The sequence below is a fragment of the Urocitellus parryii genome, chromosome 2 (genome assembly GCF_045843805.1).
Source record: "Urocitellus parryii isolate mUroPar1 chromosome 2, mUroPar1.hap1, whole genome shotgun sequence".
Classification (NCBI taxonomy): domain Eukaryota; kingdom Metazoa; phylum Chordata; class Mammalia; order Rodentia; family Sciuridae; genus Urocitellus; species Urocitellus parryii.
The window spans coordinates 98,385,506-98,410,137 of record NC_135532.1 but is presented as its reverse complement, the minus strand read 5'-3'; the positions used below and the strand labels follow the sequence as shown (position 1 = coordinate 98,410,137).

The following is a 24,632-nucleotide window of genomic DNA, read 5'->3' as shown; positions in this document are numbered from 1 at the left end:
CCCACAGCCTCCTTCCTTCCCTTTTTGCCCTCTCGGACAACTGCACTGTACACCGGTATCTGGCGAGATGGAGGAAGGGACGAACATCTAGGTTTAAATGACTAGAGACAAATGTCCCCTGATAATTTTGTGTCATTTTTGGGGGGGTTCAAAACAGAACTGCTCTGGGGAAGACAGAAGTAGCGGGGCCGCTAAAGACGGTTGGAGGACCCTCTCAGAGGCAAGGAGAGGTGGCTCTCTCCCGCCGGGTGCGGGCTCCAGGTGGGCGGGCGCACGCCCCCCAGCCCCGCAGCGCCGCGGGCCCCGCATGACATCAGAGGCTGGGGAGCGCGCAGAGCGCAGGCGCCGGCAGAGAAGGCAGGCTGGAGGGGGCCGACTGGCGCGGCTCGGGAGAGCGCTCCTCCGCCCCGCGCGCGGTCCCTGCGCCCCGTTCCGCCCGCGCCTTGCTGCCCGCGCCGCTCCTCGGGCGTCCAAAGCGCGTCGCCCTTGGCAGCCCAGCCTCAGTCTTCCTCCTCCTCCGCCTCCTCTCTCTCCTCCTCCTCCTCCTCCACTGCCGCTGCCGGACACGCAGCCGCAGGCCGGGGCCGGGACGCAGCTGGGGAGTCAGGGACGCGCGCAGCCAGCCCTTCCCCCTCCGGCTCCCGCACCGCCGGCCGCCTCCCCTAGCCCTCCTCCTTTCCCCTCCCTGCTCCTTCGCTTCTTCCTCCTCCTCCTCTACCGGCCCCGGCTGCCAGCATCATGTCTGCAGGGGGAGATTTTGGGAACCCACTGAGAAAATTCAAGTTAGTGTTCCTGGGGGAGCAGAGCGGTAAGTACCCGGCTTATTCTCTTGGCTTGGCGCCGAGCCTTCCCCGCCGCCGGTTTACCCAACACCACAGGGACCCCCGGGCCCGGGCTCGGAAAGGCCCTTCCACGCCCGGGTGGAGAAGAGGGATGGGGATGGGGAGATGGGGTCAGCTGGGGTGGGGCTGGGCTAGGGAGGGGACGAGAGTAAGGGCTGAGGAGGTGCTGGGGCCAGGGGTGGGGACGATGTGGGATCCGGGTTGGGGTCCGGGGTGCAGGTGCAGGTGTGCGAGGCGGGGAGGCCGGAGGGCGGCGGCTTGCTCCACCTCGCTGGCCAAGGCGTGAAGGCGCCGGGTTCGCTGGCTCGCTCGCACTGCGGCACCGGCTGCGGGCGACCGCGCAGGTGGCCGGGTGCCGGAGAGGGTGGGGGCAGGGGACTAATGCCCCTTTGGGGAGAACAAGGTGGGGCTGGGGGCTGGCCGCACCCGCAACACGGCTGCGCCGAAGGGGTTCCCTGTGGCCCCTGCCTGGAACCATGTGAAAGGGAACGAACGTCCCCTGGAACAGTCGCTGGGTGATGGTGGTGGGTAGGGTGGCGGGGAGGAAAGACCGACACCTGTCTTCTTCAAAGAGCGGGTGCAGGCCATGGGCGAGCAGCACACCGACCTCCCCAAGCTTAGGTCAGACTGGGCAGAAGGTTCCAGACCCTCTGTCCTTCGTTGGCACATGTCAGCTTCCTAGGGGTCCAGGGGTGTGGACGATTGACAGCGAAGCCTCCTCCAGTGCCAGGTGATTTGAGGGATGGTTACAGGGGCACCTTGCATTAGAGACTGTGAAGCCGGGGCGATGGGCAGAGAAAGGCCCAGGCGACACGCCCTGCCTGGCTTCCCAGCCCCCCTCCAGAGAGCATCAGCCGAGGCGGAGGATTCTTCCCACCCCCACCTCCCTGCTCACCGCCCTTCTTGGGGGGAGGGGAGGTCACCGTGGCAGCTGGCCAGAGCCGGGGAAGGGGGAGACTGAGGGCTTCTCTACTGGCACGGAGCCTCCCCGAAGAAAGCATATTTGAAACCCAGGTTGTTTGGCCCAAGGTGGGGAAGCCCAGATTGATGAGCAGGGACCCCTCTGACACCTGTAGGAAGGAGTGGCTCCCAGTGCATCTCTCCAGGGGCCTCCTGCCTTCAGGAAGACAAGCTGGGCACTTAGAAAAGGATGCCCCTGGGTGGGCAGGACCCCCAGCTCTAGCTCTACAGATCAGTCCTGTTCAGCTGGCTGAGTGCCTGTCTACAAAGGTCCACGAGAAGGGAGGCTGTGGGAGGCCCTGGTAGGCTCAGGGAACAGTGTTGCTGTGACGTGTGCATGTGGGCAATGGAGATCACGTGGCTGCTTTCTGTCTGCTGATGCTCATTTCCTGAAAAAGAGGTTGAGAGGTGGTCAGCTGGCCCCAACATGGATAAATAGGTTTGGGACATTTCATATCAAGATCAACTCAGCCTCCCTATATTGGGGACTCTGATTTCCTGTTCTTAATAGACCCCAGTGTCACAGAGGTGACTTTTCCATGTCTGGAAGTGATGGGGTGGTCTTTGGCCCTAGGAGAGAATCTGTAGGCTCCGCAGCCTGGGAGTTGAATTCTTAGTTTGCTACCATAAGCCAAATTTGAGGCCTCTTGGAGACTGAGCTTCTGTCTCTGAAAAGTAGTTGCTTGAAGTTCTTATACCTTCATGTTTCCCTGGTGCCTGGACTATGGTAAGGTCTGAACAAACATTTGTTTACTCCATGTCTGAATGAACACACTTCAAAAGAACTAGGAGTTTGATGAGGGAAAACATCTCTGGTGAGAAATCTGGGCTCCCTCAGAAACTCTGGCCCCTTCTGAGCCCTGCAAAGCCCCTTTGTTCCTGAAAATCACAGAACAGAGAGCCAAAACCTGAGAAAGAGGCTACCACCTCCCCTGCATGTTGAGATGGGAAGGGAGCCCCAGGGAATAGGGAGGGCTTTTCCAAAGTCCCACTGAGTTGTTAACATTTCTGGGGGCAGAAACCCACATCTTCCATTTCCAATCTACCATTGTTCACTAGCATGACATTAGGAAATAATATGACCTTGAATTAGGGAAGCCAAAACTCTGGGAGCTTCCCTAAGAGGGGGTGAGGATTCAGGAATGTCTGGATTGGGTGACCTGGTGGGACTGCTGGGGTCGTTGGTTGGGGGCAGGGTTTGTGGGCCCTTGGAACATGGTCATTAGGGAGGCAAGGCACTGCCACTGGGGAGATTGGCTGCTGGCCATGCTGGTCCCTTCTGGCAGGGAGCCCTAAGGCCCTGAATAGCTAGCTTCCTTCCACTTTGTTGTATCATTAGCGGGTTGCTTACCTTAGGTTCTACAGAACTTTGGGGGTCTGTGAGTTAGGTAGGGGACATATATAGCCCTCCACCTGGAGGGATGGGGAATTGCCACCACTATCACTCTTCTGTCTTGCCTCTGCAGTTTAGCATCTGCTGGTCTCATGTGCCAGCATCCTCTGCAGACTGTGTGGTGGAAGGAGCCTTCGAGGTCTGGTGCTCAGCCGTACCCTGGCCCTCCCTTCTCTTCCTTGGGGTTCCTCACCTTCCGTACAGGAGGGACTTGGGCCAGCTGAGCTCTGCGGAGCCTTCTAAAGCAGCAGTGACCTGCCTATAAGAGCTGAGTCCATTACTCAGGACCCAGAGGAAGGGAATGGAGAGATGTGACCTTCTACTGTCTCTTGTGTCTGATATTGGGGTTGCATTTCTCCAGATTCCAAAGAGGAGAGCCAGGCTAGAGCAGCATGAGGAGGAAGACACTCTGAGCCAGACAATCTCAGGTAGACATCAGGCCTTCAGAGATTCTAGGGGACTGATTTGAATGGGAAGCCCTCGAGGAACCAGCTCTTCAGAGAACACCTCAGTCTATGAGAAAGCCCGCCTCCCAGTGGTAGAGTAACTGCTGTCCCCTGGCCCGAGGAATATAGGTTGGCAGCCCTGCCTGGGGTGAGATTGTGAGCAGGGTGCTGTGGACCAAGGGTGAGGGATTTCCTTGCCGCAGGGAGTCTGCGCAGTCCTGCTGGTGCGTAGATGGCTGTCTGGATCTTCAGGACATGCCTTCATGCTGCTGGCAGAGATGGGGAACATAAGGGGATGACGCACACCAGTTATGACGAGGGCATCCAGAGAAGACTGGCAGGAGCAGTTGACTGAGGAAGGAGAGTGGGCCCGGAGGAGGCAGATGTTCCTCCTGAATCTGATGGCGTCCTGTGGGGAGCCAGGCTTCATGCAGCACATCTGCATGGTGTGCATGGTGGGAAGGGAGTGTCAGGGACTCATCTGCTGTACTCTGTCCTCTTCTTGTCTCCCCTTCCCTGAAACTCCTCCAGTCGAAGGAGGACTGGCTGCACACAACTCAAGCTGTCTGCTTTCCCAGATGGAGACCAGAGAGCAGCTTCTCCTTCTGGCCGCCACCTCCCTGCACCCCCCTAGCAGGTGTGCATCTACCTCCAATGGGATGTGCATGGTGGCCCCTGGAGTTAGACACCAGTGGCCCCCACAAGCAGCTGCCCTGTCCCTTCTCTCTCCTTCCCTCCCTCCCTTCATCATCTGTTTATTCATTTAACCAGATCTTTGAATGTATCTTTGCCCTCATGGAACTTACAGATGTCTGGATGTAATTATTGCAAGGCTCAGGAGAGCCACGCAGGGGAAGAACAGGTGCTGTAGGAGGCTATGGCTGGGGTGTCTGACCCACCTTTGGGGCAGGTGTCAGAGGGCCTCTGTAAGCCTCTATAGACAGCAGGATGCATCTCCTTTCTCATTGGGCTGGGTGTGGGGAGAAGTTCTTGCAAGGAGACCACCCTCCAGAGAACTTTGTCTGTCTTCCATCCTCCTCAGTAGGAAGTGTGGGGGTGCAGGCACAGAGACAGGGGGGAACTCTCAGGCACCTGACTTGCTGGCAATGAGTAGGGACTATGCCCCACTTCTGTCCCATTCCTCTCCAGTTAAGTTGAAGGATCATTCAGTGGCCCCACAGCCTGGGAAGCCCACAGCCTGAGCCCTGCTCTCTGGGTAGCACCAGCACACAGAGCCCTTTGCTGGCCTGGTGCTGTGCCTGCTGCCTCCTGCTGAAGCTCTCTCCTGCCCACCTGCGCACAGACCTGCTTGGCTATGAACTATGGCCTCCAGGATGCCTCCACCTTTTTTTTTTTTTTCTTTTAGCATTTAAAAAAACAATCATGTGCTGTCCCATGACCTTTCTTTTGTAGTCTGTTAACTAAGGATTTTAAAATGTTTATTAACCTTTTCAAAGGTTACAAAATCCCTAATTGAATTTAAAGTGCCTAAGGATGACCATAAGCACTTTTGGAGGACCATGTCCTAGCTGACCTTTTATCCCTCCTTGTCCCCCCATGTGAGGGTGGTTTATGCTCACTGAATATCTTTTTTTTAAAAAAAAAATATTTACTTTTCAGTTATAGTTGGACACAATACCTTCATTTTATTTATTTATTTTTTTATGTGGTCCTGAGGATCAAACCCAGGGCTTCTCACATGCCAGGCCAGTGCTCTACCACTGAGCCGCAACCCCAGCCCTGCTCACTGAATATCTTGATTCAAAAATGATGCCATTCTTCTCTACGTGTGAGATTTACTGATGTCCCATCAGTAGATTAAAGTGAAGAGACTCAAGGTGGCTTTGAATTAGGATTCTTTTATCCTGGCACCTGCCTGTCTCAAACCGGATTGTTGCCAGGGACACTTGAGAAAATCTTTTTCAGAGGACTAGATCAATGAACATTGGTGATGCCCAAATCACAGTCCATCTCAGGAACCTCAAGTTCTCTGGAAATCTCCCCCCCCCCCCCGCCCCATAGCTTTGAAGAAATACAGGACAGCTGCTGGGCCACCAGAGATAGGAAGGGACATATCAGACCTGATTCTGCCAGAGGTTCCTTGGAGATCCAGAATCAATCACCAAGCTGCTCTGTGCCTTACCTGTTCTGTCTTGCTTTCTCTCCTGCTAATTTCTCTCCCTTTCTCACTGGCTAGCATGAGAGCAGAGCACCTTGGATGTTGGATGTCGACCCAGAACCATCACTTTTTATTTGCTTAAGGAGGTGTATGGGAGAGCCACACAGACACCAAGAGGAGTGTCTTAATCCATTTTCTGTTACTATCATGGAATACTTGAGTCAGGTTAGTCTTATAAAGAAAAGAAATTTATTTAGCTTGTAGTTCTGGAGAGTCAGAGGCATGATGCTAACATTGGTTTAGCTCTGGTGAGGACCTCATGGCAGGTAGTGATGGCAGGAGACATTGTGGAGGCAAGAAGTCCCATCACAAAACCAGGCTGGAGAGACTGGGCTTCCATGATCCCTTTTGAGGGCACACTCCCCAGTTGATCTAAGGATGTCCTAGTAGGTCCCACCTTCTATTTATTTATTTATTTATAATTTTTCTTTAGTTGTCAATGAACCTTTATTTTATTTATTGATTTATATGTGGTGCTGAGAATTGAACCCAGCACCTCACACATGCCAGGCAAGTGCTCTACCACTGAGCCACCACCCCAGCCCTAGGTTCCCACCTTTTAAAGGTTCCACCCCTACACTGAGGACCAAACCTCCACCCTCGAACCTTTGAATGACAAGCCACATCCAAACTATAGCCATGAAAACAAACCCGAATTTAGCAGAAGAGAAAAATGATAGATACAAGATTTCAATGATAGACATAAGAGAACTTACCAGCTGAGGAAAAAAGAAAAAAAAAAGAAAGAAAAAAAACTGTTAGGAAAGGTTCTGGATGTGCAGTAATAATAATTACCATCTCTTGCATAATATGATCATCATTATCGCTTACAGTCCCCAAATTATAATGAATCATATTAAAATGTAACAAAATTATTTCATCTTCATTACATCTCTAAAATCAGTCCCTGAATATTCATCCTCATAGATCAGTGCCCAGACACTTCATACTAGTTCAGCAGGCTCCAGAGTGGTCCCATCCAGGCTGCAGGGTCCCCCTGTGTACCCCCCATCCCATGTCTTCTCCTGTTGCTGACTGTGCGAGACTTCCTTAGTGTAAATAATTAAGAGAAATTGTTGGATGGTGAAAGAAGGTTAGATAAAATGGCAAAATCCGTAAGCGGAGGGGAACTGAGGGAGTACCTGTGTGGGCATTTCTCCACTGACTGCCCGTGCGTGGTCCTTTTCCACTTCTCAACATGGAGAAGAGAAAGTGGGGGAACTCTGGGTGAAGGTCACTGGGGGGAGAGGTACCAGGCAGCCCTAAGATGGGCAGCTCTTTTGTTAGAACCAGAAAGACCGGCTGCCGGGAAATGGGGCTCCAGGCAGCGCCAGGGGACTGAAAGTCCCAAGGGAGACTGGGAACCGTTGGCTAGTCTCTGTTTCCTGGAACAAGGGAAGGGAAAGATGAAGACCTACTCCTAAGAGCTCCTGAGCCAGATCTTTATTTATATCTTGAGGCTTGAAATTTCAATTTCCTTTAATTATTTCTATACCTTTTGCCCCAAATGAAGTGGGATCTTTTTTTAAAAAGTCAATTTTCACTACTCTGGATACTTTTATGTAAAGTGATTTATTTTCAGTAGAGAAAACATATTTATCCTGATCTCTTGGTAACAAAACCAGCGGGAGCCCGGGGAACTGGGCCACATATCTTGGCTTGGTGCCACTTGTCTGCATGGGGTGACATACCCAAGGAACAGGTCTGGTTCCTGGAGGGTGCAGAGGATAACTTACCCTTGAGGGCAGAATAGAGCCTTTAAAGCTTCTAAGAAATGCATAAAAAGAACGGCAGCTGTGTCCTTCCTGAAGTTCATCTCAGGTGGCATTTATTGAACACCACTGTGCCCAAGGCTCTTCAGGGGTACTTTAAACCTTTCCCAGCCCCTGTGATGGACGTGGAATCACCCCATTTTGTGGATCAGGAGACAGAGTCTTGTAGAGAGCTGGCCCTGCCCAAGGACACACACTGTGTGTGTGGGGGGCAGAGTTAAAATTCAGACTCGGGTCTCTGTGAGGAACACAGTGAACTGCTGGGTCTCCTGACCAGACTGGAAGCGTTACTAGCTTGGCATTAAGCTCAGAGCTGGAACCAAATTCTAGAACCAGAGTTGGAGCTCCATTGGACACCAAGCCTTATGGACATGAGGTCTGCCATGACTGGCTTAGTGCCTGTCCCTGACCAGCTGAAGAAGCAGCAGGGCCCAGCACTGGTTAAGCTGCCGAGGGGTGTTGGGGTCACTGGAGGGCCGTGGAGCCCTTAAGAAGGAGGCAGGGTCACCCCGAGGGAGTCTGGTGGGGCTGGCATTGTGGGGCAGGCCTTCTGTTGTTACTGGAGTGACAAACCACCCCTGCTTATTGGGGTGGTTTGAAGGGAGTCAATAGAGTCAGCCGGCAGCCCACCCCTACAGAGAGATGCTGCCCAGGCTCTGGCAGAGGATTAGTTACCAAGGAAGGAAGAACTAGTCAAACGAGGTAACTGGCTCCCACCTACTGTGGGGTAACCCTTCCTGGCCACAGTCTCCCTCTAGGCCTCCCTGGAGGTATCAGGAGCCTGGAGACCTTGATTCTGTCCTGGGTCTACCACTGGCTGCTCTGTGTTGGATGAGCCCCAGCCCATCTGTGGCTCTCTGAATATGTCCCCTGCCCAGACTACTGGACAGAGTGACCCCTGGGGCCAATGGAGCTCCAACTCTGGTTCTAGAATTTGGTTCCAGCTCTGAGCTTAATGCCAAGCTAATAACGCTTCCAGTCTGGCCAGAGGGACTTCAGAGGGGAGGGCATGGGATCAGGGGCTCTGCCCACTGTTTCCTCACATACAGTCCTCTCCAGCCTACCTGTTCCTGGGGTCCAGCCCTCCCCAGTGTGTCCACGGCCCTCTAGCTCCTCTCTCCTGATATGTGCCTGGCCTGAGTTGCTGGGTAACAGGGGCAGCCTCATCCTGCACTTCCTGCTGCTAGAAGGCATTTCTTCCAGACAGAGGATCTCAGATAAGGACAGTGGGGCCGGACACAGTTCCTAAGTATTCCTTGTCCAAGACACTAACTTCCATAACCAGGTAGGTGAGAGTGGTAAGTAGTGAGGACAGGAACCAAAATGGGTTTGCAGCGTCCCTGCCCATCCAGGCAGAGCTCAGAGACCCCAGCTCGCATTCCAATCCTATCACCGCATCAGGCCTCCTGAGTCCTGGGCTTCTACCCCGGCTCACCCCTCTCTGTCTGGATGGACTTGGGGTGCAATAGCATCACCCATGCCCATTTTCCTCATTGGGCATAACATTGGGGTTTTGCAGGATCAAATGCATGAGTACATGGCCCATTGGTAAAAGCTCAAGGGCTAGGTGGTTTTCTCAATGACATGGTGACAAGTCCCCCAAACCCCACGGCTGTTCAGGAAAAGAGAGTTATAGGTGCACTGACCACTTCTGTAGGTGAGCTGTGCTCCACGGCCTCTGACCCCACAGCTAGAGCTGCGCATCCCATTCATAGCTACAGAAAGCCAGGCCCTGGGAGGAGGAGGCTCTCACACACAGCAGGACCCAGAAGTGGCTACTGCTGAGCAGGAGGAAAGAGGGCCAAGTCTCTGAATCCCTGGTCCATAGCTTTCCCCTGGGGACACTTGCTCAGAGGCAGGAAGCAGGACAGACTTGCCCCTTCCCAGTCCTCAGGGGCTGTCACAGCTGCTGGTGGGAAGAGCAGCTTGTCTTCTGCTTGACCTTCAGGGCTGAGGCTTCATGGTGGTGTGATTCTAGTCCTTCAAGCAGGGAAAGAGTTCAGAACAGTGCCTGGTCCAAGGCAGGCAGGCAAGAAACCTGCGCCGGTATTCATAGGAGTATTATGCACACAGGCAAAGCTGTGAGCAGGGTCTCCTGCTGGAAGTCGGTAAAGGCTTCCTGCCGAGGTTTTGCATGGTGAGCAGGAATTCACCCGCAAACCAGGGAGGCCGGAGGACAAAAGCCCTGGCCATGCCACTGCAGTGAGGGGCTTGGGGCTCCCAGGGAATCAGGTGTGGTTCAGGGTGTCTGGACCTGGAGCACACAGGTGGCAGTGAGCCCACCCCTGGAGGGCCTGGCTTCCCACTGTGGGAGTCTGGGTCATCCCTGCAGGCAGTAGGGACCCCCAAGGGCTTTGAACGAGGAGGGTCATGCTTATTAATAGAAGGTGAAGGCAGGACATGGTTGAGCGGAGATCCAGGTGGCTGAACTAGGTCAGGCCTGCAAACGTGCATGGGATGGAATTTAGCAGGAGCTCATGGGGTGGGGGGGCAAGGGTTCAAGCTCCTTCCAGCTTTGCTTGATTCCTTCTCTGTAAAGTAAGGCCCCAGGGTCAGTGCAGGATTGTCAGGAAGGGGCTTCTGTCCTTCTCCACACTGGACTCTGGTGCACTAGAGTTGGACACCTTGAGGTCCCCTGTCCATCCTGTCTCCACAGTGGCCTGGGTCCCCTGACTGCTCTGATCCACCAGGGGAAGGTTCAGGACAGCTGGCAGCCCTTCTAGACTCTTCCTCTTTGCCGCCTACTCAGGAGGGATGTGGCATTTGATGAGAAGCTGGTCACTGGGTGTGTGATCCCTCCCTATCATTGAGACCCCTCCCCCATCTCTGGTCACTGGAGGTATGAGCCCCCTTGACCCTCTTGAGCAGCTTCCTGTCATTTCTTCTGTTCCTGTGGACACTTGGCTTTCTTCATCATGTGGATCCCTGGAGGCTCTCTGTTGGCTTCTGTCTCCCCAACAGGCCTGGGAGGACCTGAGAGAAAGCAGCAATGTGTGGGGGAGAGTCCCCTTCTGTGCAGTGGAGACAGAAACCCAGTCTTGAGCTGACTGCCTGAAAAATCAAGGCTGAGAGCCAGGAGCCAGAGTGGAGACAGGGGACTGCCATGCTGGACACACCCTGACCCAGAGGGCAGCCCGTTCAAGTCAAGTGCTGTAGATGCCCCCAAATGGGTCAGCTCACGGGCTGTTCTCAAGGCCTGGTGACCTTTCTTCCCTGCTGTCCCTATCTTCTGCCAGGCAGCACCTCCTGGTGGCTACAGAGCACCAGCTTGGTATTCCTAGGCCTGTGCAGAGATAATCCTCCCTGTGCCTGGTCAGTGATGACCACCTTTCAGTCCCTACCTCTTCTCTGAGCAGTGCCAGGTTAATTGTCTCTGAGGTCGGGGTGGGTGGGGAGAGCTGTCCTCTATGCTTAGTGCTCAGCAGAGGTGTCTCACCCACCTGGACATGCTGGCCCAGAGGAAGAATGGCCTGGTAGTGACCGCTTTGACCTGTTCCAGCCTCCTGTGGTCCACTATTTCCTCCACCCCTGGAACAGGCAGGGGAAGGACCAAGAGACTCATCTTTGGTTCAGGATTGGAATGCTGTGACTGTGGCCATGATGTACCAGAGACAGGTCTCTAGGGACAAGAAAAACCTCTCCCTCTGGGGAGCGGCTGTGCTCATTCCAAGAGAGGAAGAGAAAACGTTCTGTTCTGACCCCCGTGATGAGCGGGAAATAAATGCCACACAGACCAGAGTGCACCAGGCATTTAGAACACCCTTTGTGTTTATGTCCCTTGTCCAGCAGAGGCAGAGGGCTGGAAAAGAAGCAAGCGGCCTAGGGGAAGAGAGACCATGGAGATGCTGAGTCAGGGAGGGAGGTGTGTGCTGGCCTCTCACAGGTCTAGGGAGCCCAGTGATTGGCAGCTGAAGACAGGGGTGCTGTCCACTCCAGGGTACTGACCAAACCCAATGAAAGGCTGGAGCTTCCCAAGGTACTGCTGGTGAAGGATGAGGCTCCAGCCCACAGGGCAGGACAAGCAAGTGAGAAGGGGCCTTGCCGGCTTGGGGTGAGGGGATGTCCATCAGTCCCACCACCTCATCCTGCATCCTGCTAGCTATGGCTGTGAGAAGCAGACTGAGCTTTCTCCCTCCCGAAGGTCAGGGCTCCTCCTGGATATGACCCTGCAGCTCCCTGACTCTGGGCTGCTGCAAGTAGAGCTGGGTCTTGGGACCAGGAGATCTTAGTCTAGTTCTGCTCTTCCCTGAGTTAGAGAACACCTCCGAGGAGGGTTTCTTTTTTAAGGAGAAACCACACCCACATTCTTTTTATTCTAGTACCAGCCCCTCCTTATAGCACCAGGATCTAGAAATTCACCCCCAGTTCTGATCCACTAACTCTTCTCCTCCCTCCTCCTCATCCCACCAGAACTCTGTAGGCTGCTGCCCAGATTAGAATAAGGATGAGAGGCCTGAAGAGGCTGCTGGCCAGCCCACAGCCCTGGGTTACTCCCACCTACGACTTGCAGAGGGCAGAAGCCCAGATGCTGGGCCAGTGAAAATCAGCTCCTCTCCTCCTTCAGCAAGGAGCAGGGGGGCCCCTCTGGGCTGGAGCAGCAGATGAGGCCTCCACTCATCCATCCCCTTCAGCTGGGAAAGGGCTGGCCATGAAGTGGGGGAGCTGGGCAGACCTCGGCTCCTGCCTACCCGGGGCCTAGGTCCAGGCTGGCTGGTGGAGCTTCAGTCTCAAGGCAGAGAGCCCTGTGAGTTTTTCCTCCAGGGGATCAGCCCAGTTCACTGCAGCAGGAGGAAGGCAGAGGCTGGTGTCGGGCAGAGGCACATCTCTTAGGAGCCTGTCAACGTGAGCAATGGTGTGGCAGGCACAGCCTGAGGTGACCCGAATGAGTCACACCCTTGCAGAGGTCCCTCCTGAGTGCCATGGAACTTGTGACTTGCTTCTAGCTAACACAGAATGGCAGAGTTGGAGGAATGTCACTCCTTTGGCAAAGAAGTGACATGACAGAGGTTATATGACAAAGGTGCAAAGGTGACAGGCTAGTCACTCCCATGATGATGCTTCTTTAGGCACTCCTCTTGCTGGTCCTGAGAAGTAAGCTGCCAGGTCATGTGCATGTGAGGTGGGGGGTCTTGTGGCAAGTGGAACTGTGGTTCACCTCCAAGAAATAAGAGCAGCCCCCAGTCAACAGCCAGAATCAAAGGGAACCTCAGTCCTACAACCATCCGGAACCAGATTCTGTGGAAGAGGACCCTGAGTTCAAGAAAGAAATATAGCCCAACACCTTGATTGCAGTGTTAGGAGACCTTGAGGACCCTACAAGCCATGCCCAGACTCCTGACCCACAGAAACTGTGAGATCATAAATACGTGATGTCTGAAGCCACTGTGTTGGTGGTATTTGTTACACAGCAACAGATAGCTAGTACAATTAAGGTGAGGATTTTAGAGGGAGGAGATGTCTTTAACAGAGAAAGAGGTGGAGTTCCCAGAAGCCACCAGAACCAGCAGCCACCCAGAACCAGCCTAAAAAGCACCTATGGGGGTGGCAGGGTGGGGTCTGGCCCTGATTCTTGGTTGGCTACTATTCTTGTTCTGTCCCTAATCACAGGTCTTGCTCCTTGGTGTGATCCTCAGTAACCCCCCCACCCCACTGCTTCCTAGGGCTCGGCTTTCTCCTCTGTCACATGCAGGGCTGCACCAGACATCCTCTAAGCCCTTCTTCACATGACTGGCTGTTCTGAGGTCACTCTGATCTAGAAGCCTGCTGTGATCTGTTCTAGAAGCCTCCCAGAAGCTTCTCTGCTGCTCCTTGGCACCTCCCATATTGTGTGTTTCCCCTAGGGCTCTAGTGAGGAGGATGTTCCTGTCCTGGAGACACATTGGTCAACCTTATAGGCTCAAATTGTGGCAGGGACAGGAACAAAAAGAGCAACCCGTGAGGTTGTCTCAGTTATGCACCAGGAGAGAGAGTGTCACTGTGACCTGGTGCTCTATCACCCTGGGCAAATAACCCCTCTTCTCTGGCTTCACATCTCCTCTGGCAGAGTCATTCCAGAATCCTCGGTGGCATATGCTGCTGCTTTTGAGAAGGGCTCCTTAGGAATTTAGAACTTGCAATATGGGGAAGGTCAGCCTGGTTACCACTTCCCTGTCCTGATGCCCAGGTATCCAAGCCCCAGGGGCCCATCTGAACATTGACCCAATTCCCTTTGTTCCCTCCCCCAGCTTGGCCCTCTGGGCTCACCCCGGTGCCTGTCCAGCAGTTGTCTCTGGACAACAAGAGCTGGGGATACAATAGCCCCCCTGCTTTCCTGGTGGCTTGCATCCACTCCCAGGCCCAGGTCCTCGCGATCCAGAGGTGCATTTTCCTTCCTAGAGACAGTGGTCCTCATTTCTGAATTTCACAAGGAAGTTCCCTATTCTTTTTTTTTTTTTAATATTTTTTAGTTGTAAATGCATCTTTTATTTATTTATTTATATGTGGTGCTGAGGATTGAACCCAGGACCTCACACACGTGAGGCAAGCGCTCTACCACTGAACCACAACTCCAGCCCCCCTATTAAGTAAATCCTGAGCAGGGTACTTGAAGTCTTTCCAGAGGGTGGAGGGGGCGGGGTTGGCCCTTCGTTTTACTGACCGAGTTGTGCTGCCTCTATAGTGGGCCCTGGGGGAGCAGAGGCTGGGCTGGTGCCCGTCTCCTCTGCAGGCAGCAAGGTAAGCAGCAGTGAGCAGGCTGCATGAAGGTCCATGAGGACAGGAGGAGGAGCACTGGGACAGCTCCCTTTGCTCATGGAGGGCTCCATCTGGGTTTACCAGTCAACACCAGGGCTGTCCCTCTAGGGGGAACCTCTGAGAAGGTGGTAGACATCTGGGGACATGCCCTGTCTATCTCAGCCTGTGGTATGGAGGCCTCTTCCCATCCTCCTGAGCAAGCTTGGTCTCATGGTCACTTCAAAGCTGTGTTTCTGGGGTTGGGGCCCTGGGCCCACTGACCTTGTCACAGGTCCCTCTGTGCCAGACCTTGGCTGACAACCTGGAAAGTACATCGTGCCTCTCAACACTCTGTGCACCAGTCTTACTGGCCTGCCGCCTTTGTTACTGAGGCTTTTAACATCCACACCACCAGCAATGACCCTTGGGAAGAGAAGGATGAGCATGTACATTACCTCTCCAGACTCTATGCTGGCTGGGCCGTGACCTCCCATCAGTTAAATCAGCTGCCAAATTGCAACCACACCAGCCTTGTCACAAGATCAGCTGCTCCTGGGCAGTCTCCTCCTCTGCCACGTACATGCACTCGCTCTGAATTAGTTCTTCCTAGCACGTGCAGCCCCTCAAATGCATGGACATGATTGGACTATGGTGCTCCCTGGAGTTGAGCTGAGCCCACTCTGATCTAGCCTTGCCAAGAGCTATGTCAGAAAGTTGCCGTGTGTGTGGTGGCTGGGGACTCTTGTTCTCTGAGCTGCAGGCGAAGGGTGACTGGCAGGTGCTGATCTTCTCTTGGGTCCCAGAGGGGAGACTCTGTGCCCTATAGAAGCTGCCAGGAGTGTTCAGGGTAACTCAGCGAGGCAGAGAGGATGCAGACTGTGGGCAGGAGGAACACTGCGGCTGTGGGGTCAAATCCTAGCTGGTTTTCAAGAACTTCTGAAGGTGCTGCCCTTGGCTGTCAGTCCTCACAGCAAGGACACCAAGGGAACCAAAGAGTTCCCATCCTTCCCAAGGCCTCTGGTGCCTGCGGATTGAGCATATGTGTGTACATGCATGTAGGTGTGTGTGTGTGTGTGTGTGTGTGTGTAAGTACAAGCATCTCTGTGCTTGTGTACACATGGTGGACACTCGTGGGCCCTGCCTCCTGAGCTCATGAATCCAGACTTTCTCCATTTCCTGGCCTGTCATTAGATGGGCACACAGCTAAGTCATGGTCCTCCATGATGTCTAAGTTGGTGCCAAGTACAGTTATATTCGACTTAGGAAAATGTCATGTTTGTTTAGTCAGAACAAGCCATTTCCCGAGTATACTGGGTGTCTAAGAGACATGAATGTGTGTATATAATTAAAATAATCATCATATAAAAATACAATAATTTAACTTTTTAAGCTTTTCTCCTCCCACTCTCTGCCCTGTGTGTGTGTGTGTGTGTGTGTGTGTGTGTGTGTGGTGCTGGGAATCAAACCCAGAGTTTTGTGCATGCTAGGCAAACATTCTAGCACTGAGCTACATCCCAAGCCCTCCTTTTAATTAATTAATTTTTTTTTACCACAGTCAAAAGATTCCTTTAACTTTTTGAGATACTTTTAGGCTTATAGAAAAGTTTCAAGAATAGCACAAAGACTTCCCATTTGTATTTCACTTTGATTTCCCAATTTTTAACTTTTTACTGCTCTGGTAGAATTTGTAACACTCTCGTGAGTTGGGTATTTCTATCCCCACTGTACGTATGAGGGAAGGTGAGCCTCAGAGAGGATAGCAACTAACACATGGTCACACAGCAAATGAGTAGCAGAGCCAGGATTAAAATCCAGGCCTGTCAGACTTTAAAGTTGCATGCACCATGTATGTTAAATGTGAGTGTGCAGAATCCTACTCTTTGTTCTCAAAGAGCTTCCTTTCTTGTATTTGGGATTTACTAGCAATGAATCATCTCAGAATCTGTTTGTGTTTATTTCACCTTCACTATTGAAAAGACTTTGGCTGGGAGTAGAGCTCTGTGTCAATGATATTTTTCTTTTAGTACTTCAAAGATGCTACTTCTTTTCTTATTTGCAGTTTCTGACAGTGTAACAAAGATTTTTTCTTCTGTGTTTTCTTGGGTCTATGATTCAATATATTGTTATTTTTTGTTTCAATAGTCAATTATCTTTTAAGAGACTTAAATAAGAAGAGAAAAATCATCTGTATTTATCCATGTCATGACTGTTTCCTGTGTTCCTCATTCCTTTGTTTAGATCCATGTCTCCATCTAGCACCATTTCACTTCTTCCTGAGGGACTTCCTCTAACATTATTGTCACTAGTCTGCTGGTGGTGAATTCTGTTAGTGTTTGTGTTTGAAAAAGCATTTTGTCTCTTTTTTTTAAAAAGGTGTTGTTCCTGGATACAGAATTCTAGGCTGTTTCCTTCCTTCTTTCCTTTTTTGCTTTCAATACTTTACAAAACATTGCTTCCTTGTTTTGCTTTGTTCTGGCATCGGGGTTGAAGCCAGGGCCTTGCATGTGGACCAAGTTGCACCCCAGCCTCTCCATCGTCTTCTTATTTGCATTGTTTCTGAGAGAAATCTGCTGTCTTCTTTCTTTGTTTCCCTGTACCTAATCTTTTTGTAATTTCTGCCTACTTTTATGATTTTCTTTTCTTTTCTTTCTTTCTTTCTTTCTTTTTTTTTTTTTTTTTTTGGTGCTAGGGATTGAACCCAGAGATACTTTGCCACTGAGCTATGTCTCCAGTCCTTTTATTTATTATTTTGATATTTTATTTCTTATTTATGATTTTTCTCTTGTTCACCAATTTTGTGCAATCTGATTATGCTGTGCCTTGGTGTAGTTGCTTTTGTTTCCTGTTCTTGAGGCTCATTGAGCTTTTCTTGATCTGTGAGTTTCTAGTTTTCCTCAAATTTGAGTGTTTTTCTGCTGTTGACCTCCTCTGCATGCTTTCTGGTTACATATATGGTAGACCACTTGACCTTACTCTGCAGCTCACTGGGGTCCCCCAGTCATTTTTTACTCTTCTTTTCATTTTAGATCATTTTTATTACTGTATCCATATTCATTGATCTTTTCCTCTGCAATATCTAATCATCTCTGACATTGTAATTTTCACCTCTGATAGTTTGATTTGTATCTTTAAAAATATATTCCACGTCTCTATTTAAAATCTTTGAACATATGGAATGCAGTTATAATAACTGTTCCTTCAGTTTTTATCTATTAATTCTAACATCTGTGTCGGTTTGGGTTTGGTTTCGGCTGATTGTTGTTTTCTCCTCTTGATAGCTCTATTTCCTTGCTTCTTTGCATGGTTGATAATTTTTTTATTGGCTGCCAGACATGGCGAATTTTGCCATGTGGAATACTGAATGGTGTTGCATTCCTATAAATATTCTGAATATTTCTTAACTGAGACCAGAGTCATGCTCAGTGTGTGGCTACTGGGAGCACAGCCCTTCTGAGCACTCCCCAAATGTCCCATGAGTGACAAGGCATTCCATCTGGCTGGTGGGGACAGGCTATCTCTAGCCTCATGGGGGCCCAGGCAGTTTGCTGTGATCCGTCTGGGTGGCCGGTCCCCAGTCCCAGCTAGTTTCCACTACACACTGGCTGTCCAGTGCTCAGCTGAAGACTTGAAGCAGACTTCACACACCGCAGCTCTCTCTGGGGGGTCTCCCTCCTCTCTGGCACCCTGACTTGTAATTCTAGTTGCTTTGTTTCCTTCAGACTCAGCTCCATCTCTTTATCCTAGGAGGCCCATCAGGTTCCACCTGGTTTGATAAACATCTGTCACTGTGGCTAGAGAGCATCAAAGTGGCTTGAAACTTTCTCAAGGCCGCCATCTTGGGGGCTCACCTCTTTTGCCTCATGTCTTTCTGGGGCCATGATTATCTAATGTCTGTTGTCTTGAAAATCATTGTTTTTTATATTTTGTCTGTCTTTTAGGTAGGAGGATAAAAATCTGTTCCCTATTACTCCATTTTTTTTTTTTTTTGGTTTTGTTTTGTTTTTTTGAACGGGGGATTGAACCCAAGGACATTTAATTACTGGACAAAATCCCAAGCCTGTTTTATGTTTTATTTAGAGACAGGGTCTCGCTAAGGTGCTTAGAGCCTTGCTAAGTTGCTGCAGCTGGCTTTGAATTCTCGATCCTACTGCCTCAGCCTCCCAAGCCACTGAGATTATAGGTGTGCACCACTGTACCTGGCCTGTTACTCCATCTTAATCAGAAGCTAATGTCTCAGTCCTTGTTTCATATTCATTCATAAGTTTGTAGGAAGACTGGTCTGAGCCCATGACTCTGAAGACTGTCTTGAGCAAGCAGTTGTTACATGGTCTGCTCACCAGCCTTGATTTTCATCAGTGAACTTCATGCAGTTAATCACATGAACACATATATTTGCTCTTTGAGTGGCCACACAATTTCTGCACCCCATATTCTTTGTTGAGAACTGCCCAGTTCTTATAAGCTCAGTATTAGCAACCGGTGTGGCGTTATCTCAGGAAGACAGTAATCCCCCTTGTCTGAGGTCTTGCTGCTTCTATTTTAGTTACCCATGGTCAACAACAAAGAAGGGTGACTACAATACATGAAGATGTTTTGAGCAGGGGCATATTCATATAACTTTTATTAAGTATAATATTAAAATTAAACTATGATATTATTGGTACTTAATCTCTCAGTGTGTCTAACTTAGAAATTAAACATTATCTTTGGTATGTATGTATAGAAAAAAAGCACAGTATGCATAAAGTTCAGAGATACCCGTGGTTCAGGCATCCACTGAGAGCCATGGAGTATTCTGTGTAGATAAGGGGGGATATTGTACTGTGAATCTTAGAGTTGGGCATGCTGTTCTTTTCCACTTGGACTGCCTGGGAACTCAGGCGGTTTCTCAGTCTGGGAAGGATATTGCAAGGTGCACTTCTGTAAACAAACTTGGCTCCACATTCTCCTCTTGGTTTACCTAACCTTTGTTATATAGAATTTGTAGCTACAAGAGAGATTTAATCTCCCTCAGTTCAGCTGATTTAAGCAAGCAGTGAATGATTAGAGGAGTGATTCACAGAGTGAGGCCCTGAGAAGTCAGAGAACCAGGCTTGGAGCAGCAGCCTGAATCTTACAGGACTGGTCTTTGAGAGACTCAGTTCCTACACTGAGTCCTGGCAGGTGTCAGAGCCAAACCCACAGCATGGCTATCTCTGAGTGCAGAGTACAGAGGCAGGGGTTTCTGTCCTACTAGATTCATGTCAATCCTATCAGGTAGAATCATTTTGGGGAGGGGGGTTACCAGGGATTGAACCCAGAGGCACTTGACCACTGAGCCATATCCCAGGCCCTATTTTTGTATTTTATTTTAGAGACAAAGTCTTGCTGAGTTGCTAAGTGCTTTGCTAAATTTCTGAGGCTGGCTTTTAACTCTTGATCCTCCTGCCTCAGCCTCCTTAGCTGCTGGGATTCCAGGCATACACCACCGTGCCTGGCTCAGGTGGAATCTTAATGAGAGCACCAGCTTCAAGAAACCTGTCATGTGCCTACCACACGCTGCAAGGAAGAAAAGCTCCTGCATTGGGGAGGGTGGTCTTACACCTCCCCAGGGTCATGGGGTCATTCAGAGGAACTGGAGCCTGCTCAACATTGTTATTGGTGGGTGGCTCTGATATTATGACACTATTTTAAACAATCACATATCCCAGTTTTAGTTCCGCAAGTCACCAGCAATCCTTTTTTTGAGGTACAGGGTGAATTTGTTCAGGCAGTTAAATAAGGACAGGTATTCTCTGTGCACGGCAGTCACAGGCTGAAGAGCACAGCTGCTCCGTGTGTGCCAGGGCTCTTGTCCCCCTCCACCTGCCTGCTGTAGCAGATAGCTGGGGCACTATCTGTGGGCTCCAGGCTGGGCGAGGGGCAAAAGTGACAAGAGTTAGTGAGGTGCAAGGATCAGAGGATCCCACCTACAGAGCCGGAAGGAACCCTTTCTTGGTACTTTGATCCTGCAGAGCAGTGCTTCAGGCTTGGTGAGCACCTGTCCTCAGTCTATAAAGCACCTTAAAGACCATAGAACCCAACCTCATTGGAGGCTCAGCCTCTGAGCCTAGTTAGAGCCAGGATGTTCGTGGGTGGGCACATCCCCCTCATTCTTTGATCATTTAAAGAGTAGCTCTGGCCACTTCCCCTGCTGGCCCCTGGCCAGCCCGATGATTAAGCAGTTCACCGGTAAGTCATGGAACCCCCCTTATTCCAGGTGCCTTCCTCAGCCCCAGGCTCCTGCTCTGAACATATCTTTAGGAATGTCCCAAAGCTCCAACTGGCCAACCCGATTCTGGGGCAGAACCTTTTTGTCACAATGAGTAGCAGATGAGCACTCTGGCCTTATGCTGGAGACCCGCCTTCAGGCACACTTGTCCTGTATTTTCATTTCATGACCTCTCTTCCTTAGCCCTCAACAGTCTGGTGTCCCCTGTACCTTCTGTCCCCAAGACATCACAATCTTTCCCATTAACTGACTTCTAGGCCTGCCCTTTCCTTGGCCCAAATTAGGTGTCCTGGTTTCAGGTGTGAAAAGTCAGAGCCAGTATCTCCAGATCATTCCCTGACTCGGAACTGGGAAAGCATTAGGGCCCCAGACCTATTGCAGGGCCTGGCCTGACATTGAAGTTGGGGTGGACTCTTAGGGTTAGGGAGTAGGATGCACCCTCTAGATGATAGGCCCCACAGTCTTTAGTCCTCACAGTAGACTTGGCCAGAGCAGCTACGGAAACAGATCTTCCCCAGTACCTTGAGAGTCTGCTTTGGGCTTTGGGCTGGGCAGGGATGGTTTGCAGTGTCCTGAGATCCTATGGGGTCATGGGGAAGAAGGAGCTGAGGCCAAGGCCAGACGTGTCAATATCTGTGAAATCCACCCTTTTAGATTCTGCAAGTGAGATCACATAGTGTTTGTCTTCCTCTATCTGGCAGAGTAGATCGTATGTATTCTCACCACAAAAACAGGTAACCGAGCGAGGCGGTGGATATGCTATTAGCTTGACTGTGGTTGCCTTCACAGAGCACATGTCTGTCCACATCTGTCTACCTGCATATCACAGCATCACCTGGTACATCACCTGGGCCTCTCCCAGCCCGGGTCTGCTGCCAACTTGTTTCCCTGGAACTTGCCTCCTTCTGCTGAAGGTAGAGACTCTGGGAAAAGAAGCAGGAGGAGGCCAGGGTGATGGGATGGGTCGGAAGGGACACTGAGACTGAATCTTCCAGTCCTATCTGGGTCACCATGCCGAGCCCCAGCTGTGGTACCCTGTGAGGCTGCTGGGCCTGGGTAAAGGTGATTGGGTGGACACCTGAGGGGCTGACTATACTGAGTCCTGTGCGGGCTCTTGATGATGCCCCTAGTTGTCTTAAGTGTCCTGGTCCCAAGGGACCTTTACGTCCAATTTCACCCTTCCTTTTCCTGCCCTCATCTTTCTATGTGGTTGAATCATGGGCTGCTCTGTGGAATGGATTTTGCTGGACCCAGGTCCTGTTCCTTCTTGCTCGGATGGGAATGCTGGTGGGATCGAGACCTACAGCAGGCAGGGGGCAGATAGGAGGCCAGAGCCGCCTTCTGCAGGCTCAGACTCCCCCTTTCCCAGCAGGTGGGGGGGGGGGACAGCAAGAGATAACCAGGAATGGCCTGCTGTTTTCCCCACCTGGGCCGGTTTCCAGGGTCGCTGTGCTTGGATAGAGAAGATGGGGGTGAGTGGGGGCCAGTGAAGAGGGGACCCAATGGGGAAGCAGGAGGGTCAGGCCTGGGTGAGGCTGGTACAGAACTGGCCTAAGCTGGAGCTCTGCCCACTCCGTCCCTGCAGGGCCAGCCCTCCTTCTCCTTCCTTCCCTCCAGCTTCCCTGTACCATCTTCTCTGGGTCCCTGGTTGAGGCCCAGACAGCTGAGCATCCTTTGGCAGAGGGAATTAACACACTTAATTAAAGTGTCCAATGAAGAGCTTTGCCTATTTCTTAATTACCGGCAGAGTCTTTGGGGGGATGGTTGGAAATGGGATTTTTCACCTGTTTCCTCATTTATAGTGAGCCAGCCAGGCCCTCGGGGCTCAGGTGGGAGCTGGCAAAACCACCTTTCTGAGCAGCAGGGCAGCAGGGTGGGGTGTGCAGGGGGAGCCTGGCCCCAGGCTTATCTGCTTCTCAGGAAGGAGGGGGCTGGAGTTTCTGCTTTGTGAATACAGAGCGAACGAACGGGAGCAAGACTTGGGCAGGAGTAGCTGGTGTCTCCACCCGTTGGACGTCATCACAGGATTGGGCACCGTGTACCCCATGCTCAGCGAAAACTGGGGACTTTGTGGGTGGAAGTTGCAGGCGAGTGGTGGAGGCCTCTCCTGAGGCTGCTGTAGAGGAGGACGACACTGGTCAGGATGGCCTGTCCTGCGGGCAGCAGAGCCAGAGCCAAGCCCCATGCAGACTCTGCCCAGCACTCACAGCCTTGCCCACCTGTGTCCTGGAAATTGAGCTGATGGGAGAGCTGAGTCTGCTGTGCCCCTCCAGGGTTAGGTGGCTGGGCTGTGGGGAAGTGAACTTGCCTTTTCAGCCCCGGGGCCACCTTCTGACACCGCAGAAGCCCTCCGTTGGGGGCTGTAGGCCGAGGATGCAGAGACCCTCTTCCCTGAATGGAGTCTGCTCTCCTTAAAAACACCAGCATTTAAGAGGCAGGCTGTGCAGCAAAGCAACTTGGCTTAGAAATGGCGATGAGGTATACCAGGTCCTTCCTGCCTGCCCCTGTGCCTGCCCCAGGCCCCAGCTCTGTGGACCCTCAGGAGGACCAGGCAGAATCCCAACATCTGTCTGGGAGCACCACAGAGCTGGTGTGGGTGGTAGTGAACCTGAGACTCGGAGCAGACTGCAGGCCAAGGCTCTGGCTTGGCTGGCGAGGGCCCCCCAGAGGTTGCACACCCTCTGCCAGGTGTGGCAAACCCTCCGTGAGGTCTCCAGCTGATTTCTTGTGCTCTGCCTCATGCTCTGGCCCTACCAGCCATCTCTCCACCCACACCCACACCTGCTGTGGAAGTGACAGGGAGGAGAAGTGTACTTCGTGAAGAGAGGCAGTGTCAGACCAGATGTTTGGGAACTCACTACCTACTCAGCCCTCAGCCTGTGACCTGGACACAAGCTATGCCAGGGAGAACTCATGGAAACAGACCCCCAAGCACTGGGTCAAGCTGCCTTCACATGATAGGCACGCAGAAGTGTGGGTAAATGTGTGTGTGCAGAGGACACCTCAGCCTTCCATCAGGAGCTCCGCCCACTCCCTCTCCCCCCCCCCCAGCATTTTTCCCTCTGATCCTGTCTCCACCAATCACACCCAGCCCCGCTGCCACCTCCTTCAGGAGGCTGCTGGGATTCCCCCAGCAGGGAGCAGCTCTTCTCTTTTATAGGCTTCCCAGCAGCACAGGGGCATTTTAGGTGTTTGCATCTGAAGCCACATCACACTGGCCAAGGGCACCTTGGGAGCAGTGGTGCATCTGTGCCCAGTAGGGACCTGGCGCAGAGGAAGCCCACAGTGGGTGTTTGCTAAGTGGGTAGAGAAGCCTCACCGTCCTCTGTAGCGACTTTCAAGCCATCACCAAAATATAAAAAAAAAAAAAAATCTGTTTACCTGGAACCTGCCACAGAGATGGGGTTGGGGGCCCATGAAATGCTGATGGAGTGAGTGGGCCCCCAAGGTGAAGTCCAGGTGGACGCTTGGAGCTGATCGTAAAGGGCCAGCACTCAGTCCCCCCTGCACTGGGGAGATTGCCAGGGTGTGGGACCGAGCTCCTCTGGATAGCCCACAGGTGTCACAAGAACTGGCCTGGCTTAAAAAAAAAAAAAAAGAGTTAAAAGAAAAAAAATATTTTCATGGAAAATAAACTTAGATCCTTCACTCATGGGATTGGATGACTTCTTTCCCCCTGAAAACAGTGCAGGTGTTTGTGCTTTGGTCTGATGATTTTAAAGGTTTTCACGGGTGACCTGAGTCTGTGGTGATTGCTTGGTGTTTGCACCTCGTCCGGTTGGCTGAAGCTCAAGTGCTGGCAGGTGACAGGGAGACATCCTGGGTGCTGCTTCTCAGACTCAGAATGCCTCAGGGTCCTGGCAGCCTCCTCTGCTCACTTTCTCCCCACCCCACTGCCTCTGCCTTGCAATCCCCCATCTCTCACCAGACTCCACTTCCCGGGCTGGCCCTGTAGGCCACTTTCCCATTGCAGTGTAGATTTCTTTCTAAAGCTCAGGTCTGTTGCTCTGATTATCTAATGATGTCTATCAAACCGTCCCCAAACCCAGTGGCTCAAGGCAAAGAGAATATTACGGATT

The 24,632-nt window shown here is 51.7% G+C and overlaps 1 protein-coding gene across 1 annotated transcript in view; it reads left to right on the top strand.

Moving 5' to 3' along the window:
- Nucleotides 1-652: 652 nt before the first annotated feature.
- The window catches only part of Rab6b (RAB6B, member RAS oncogene family), a 62,831-nt gene continuing 38,851 nt past the window's right edge, over nt 653-24,632 (top strand). Inside the window, exon 1 of the mRNA XM_026384034.2 lies at nt 653-808. Within this exon, the coding sequence (XP_026239819.1) occupies nt 739-808 (70 nt within the window). The 5' untranslated portion in view covers nt 653-738. The remainder of the gene's footprint in view (nt 809-24,632) is intronic.